This window comes from Acanthisitta chloris, unplaced genomic scaffold (assembly GCF_000695815.1).
Source record: "Acanthisitta chloris isolate BGI_N310 unplaced genomic scaffold, ASM69581v1 scaffold9105, whole genome shotgun sequence".
NCBI classification, from domain to species: Eukaryota; Metazoa; Chordata; class Aves; order Passeriformes; family Acanthisittidae; genus Acanthisitta; species Acanthisitta chloris.
Window position 1 is genome coordinate 1,174 of NW_008674257.1, and position 3,340 is coordinate 4,513.

The 3,340-nt window shown below is 51.9% G+C and overlaps 1 protein-coding gene across 1 annotated transcript in view; it reads left to right on the top strand.

The window, feature by feature from the left end:
* Positions 1-784: 784 nt before the first annotated feature.
* MTHFD2 (methylenetetrahydrofolate dehydrogenase (NADP+ dependent) 2, methenyltetrahydrofolate cyclohydrolase) overlaps positions 785-3,340 on the top strand; it is a gene marked incomplete at its 5' end in the record, with an annotated part of 4,653 nt that continues 2,097 nt past the window's right edge. Inside the window, 4 exons of the mRNA XM_009075268.1 lie at positions 785-969; positions 1,721-1,843; positions 2,446-2,598; positions 2,677-2,784. Of these exons, the coding sequence (XP_009073516.1) occupies positions 785-969; positions 1,721-1,843; positions 2,446-2,598; positions 2,677-2,784 (569 nt within the window). The remainder of the gene's footprint in view (positions 970-1,720; positions 1,844-2,445; positions 2,599-2,676; positions 2,785-3,340) is intronic.

Sequence of the window (3,340 nt, forward strand, 5' to 3'; positions counted from 1 at the left end):
CAATTCAGTTGCTGTGAGCAGGGACCAGCAGCCAGGGCCTCCCAGCTCAGCCTTTCCATATGCTGCAGGGTGTCCAGTTGCCTGGAATGTGTTTGGCAGTGACTGGATATTCCCAGTACCAATTTAGACCAGAAATGTGGGTGAGGATCTGCTCTGACACGGTTTGAAGGGGCAAATGTCCCTTTTGCTCCAGATAGACACTCCAGCACAGCTTTAACAGCCTGAAGATACCACTGTGCTGGTGATGAGGGTGTGAGATTGCCTTGTGGGCGGTGTGTGCTGTGCTGGATGGGCCAAAAGTGTTGCCAGGGAATTTGGGGAGGGGATGAGGATCACTGGGAACAGCCCTTGGTGCCTCCTGCCCCAGCTAGAATCACTGGATAGACTCCCTCAGTGGTGGAAGCTGCACTGAAACAAGTTCTACTTTGTGTAAATCCTCTGTAGTGAAGCTCTCACACCCTCACAGGTCAGTGGCTCTCCAAAAATGGGAGCTGGGAGTATCTTAGCTTGAAACACATGCCAGGGGAGCAATACACACAGACCCCTGGCCTAGCAGAGAAGAGAGGAGTGCCAACACCTCCTCAGGCTGCACAACCAGGTCTGGTTTGGTCTGAGCTTTGGGCAGCAAAGGAGCCTGAAATGTGATGTGATATAAAGGTGATGTGGCCTGGAGAGAGCTCAGGGTAAAGAGCTTTGTCTCCTCTGGCTCATGGTTGGTGGGTGTTTTTTCATGTTGCACGAGGGTTTGAAGGTCCTGATGGTGCTGAGACTTTGTGCATGGCAGGGATGAAGCAGTTGTGATCTCGGGGAGGAAGTTGGCACGGCAGATCCGGCAGGAAGCTCGTCACGAGGTGGAGCAGTGGGTAGCAGCAGGAAACAAGAGGCCTCACCTCAGTGTCATCCTCGTGGGAGAAAACCCAGCCAGTCACTCCTATGTCCTCAACAAGACCAAAGCTGCTGCTGACGTGGGTATGTTTGCTGCTCCCTCCCAGCCAGGTGGGGCAAGGGGCTGTTTAGTTGGGAAGCTTTGTGGGATGCATCCCCCTGTTCCCCTCAGCTGTGTCCCAGAGTTTCCTGTTGTACTTTGTTGTACTGGGGTGGAGATGGTAAACGTGGTTCACTGTGTGTTTTGTGCCATTGGAATCCTTCAGGGCAACATCAAGCTCTGTGGTTGGGAATTTCAGCCTTCTTGGAGCCATAAAAAGCTTTTTTTTTTTTTCTTCCTCCTTCCCTCACCTGCCTGAGCATAGTCATCATTCAGCCTTGCTGCCCTCTGACTCCTTCCAATCTTGAAATCCAAGGTCCTGCTCAGGGTTAGGGGCAATAAAAGGTGTCATTTTACCTTGGGTTCTGCACTGCTGAAGCTTTTGGAGCTGAGAGTTTTAGGCTAACATCCTTCCTCCTGTGCCCAGAGAGATTGCAGCATGTGTGATCATTAACACCCTTGGGTTGGAGTTCTCCAAGCCCTCCCTGCACTGGGAGAGTCTCAAATCCTCTTTCCCAAGTCATTAGCCTGATATTAATTGCCCTGAACCATAACTCCCAAGGCTTGTGAAGGTCTCTCCAGCCTGGAAGGTGCTTCTTGTTGCCCAAACCATACAATCCCTGTCAGATTTGGTAAAGCAACCAAACAGGGCATCTTAAATCTTCAAGGATTAGGAAAATTGCTCTCTTGTGCACACCCATGGCTCACTAGTGCCATGTTTTTGATGCCTGCCAGGAATCAGCAGTGAGACCATCCTCAGACCAGCTTCCATCACCGAGGAGGAGCTGCTGGATTTGATCAGCAACCTCAATAATGATGCCAACGTGGATGGCCTCTTGGTACAGCTTCCCCTGCCTGGTGAGGAGCTACATTTCCACCAGTTTCTCATTTCGACACGAAGCTTTTCAGGGTTTGTGTGTGCAGGAAGGAGCAGCAGAGGAGGATCCTGTGCCAGGAGAGGTAGAATCCAGCTGAAAGAAGTCCCTGCAGCTCCTCACCCCACAGCTGCCTGCAAGAGTTGACTGGTGGAGGGTCACAGGATCTATTCCTGTGTGAGGAGTATCAGCTTCCAGAGCCACAAGCTTGAACTCAGTTGTGGCATTGAGGCTGCCTAAAAATACCTTCAGCATTAGCAATGCTGCCATTCCAAAGGGCTTCCAGGCCCTTTCTGCTGGGAGCTGTCAGCTTTGAACTGGAGGTCCTGAGGTGCTTTGAGCCTCAAACCTCCAAGCCTGTTCAAGGCCAAGCTAGATAAGGCTTTGTGCAACCTGATCCAGTGATCATGGCAGGGAGGCTTGGGACTAGATGATCTGTAAAGTCCATTCCAACCCTTAAATTCTCTGATTTTATGAGATCCTGGTGCAGCAGGGCAGGGCTCAGGGTCCTAACTCCTGCTCAGAGCCTGACTGACTCCAGAGATCCTCATCCCTAAGCTCAAAGCTTTCCTGTTTCTCCTGCAGAACACATCGATGAGCGCAAGGTTTGCAACGCAGTGAGCCCAGAGAAGGATGTTGATGGTTTCCACGTGATCAACGTGGGACGTATGTGCCTGGACCAATACTCCATGCTGCCTGCCACGCCCTGGGGCGTGTGGGAGATCATCAAGAGGACTGGTAAGCTGCTGCTGCTCCACTGTTTGTCTGGCTTAGCTCCTGTGTGTCCATTCTAAGAGCCCCATTTGCCCTCTGCAGGCATCCCAACGCTGGGGAAGAACGTGGTGGTGGCTGGCAGGTCGAAGAACGTGGGCATGCCCATTGCCATGCTGCTGCACACCGACGGCAGGCACGAGCGCCCCGGAGGTAGGAGGGCTGTGCTGGCCTGGGAGGAGGAAACCTCTCACACTCTCCTCTTTAGGCTCAGGAGTTCCTCAGGGGTCTGGTCAAGGCTGAGGAGTTAGCTCTGTGCATAGTCTTAGGTTGGAAAAGACTTGCAAGATCATCCAGTCCAACCATTGACCCAACACCACCATCATGTTCACCATTAAGGCATGTCCTCAAGTGCCACATCCATTTTTTATTTTTTTCTTTTTGAACACTTCCAGGGATGGTGAGTCCACCATTTCCCTTGGCAGCCAATGCTCTACAGCCATTTCCATGAAGAAGTTGTTTCCCAATATCCAACCTAAACCTGCCCTGACACAACTTAAGGCCATTTCCTCTTGTCAGCTGGGAGAAGAGACTGACACCCCCTCACTACACCCTCCTGTCAGGCAGTTGTGGAGAGCAATAAGTTCTCCACTGAGCTTCCTTGTAGCATTTTGGAGCCTCCTTCAGTGAGTCCTTGTCCTCTTCCATCCCAAATCCCTCTGACTCCGTAGGCTGTTCCTGGGGTCTGTCAGCAGGCTCTGAGGTTCCT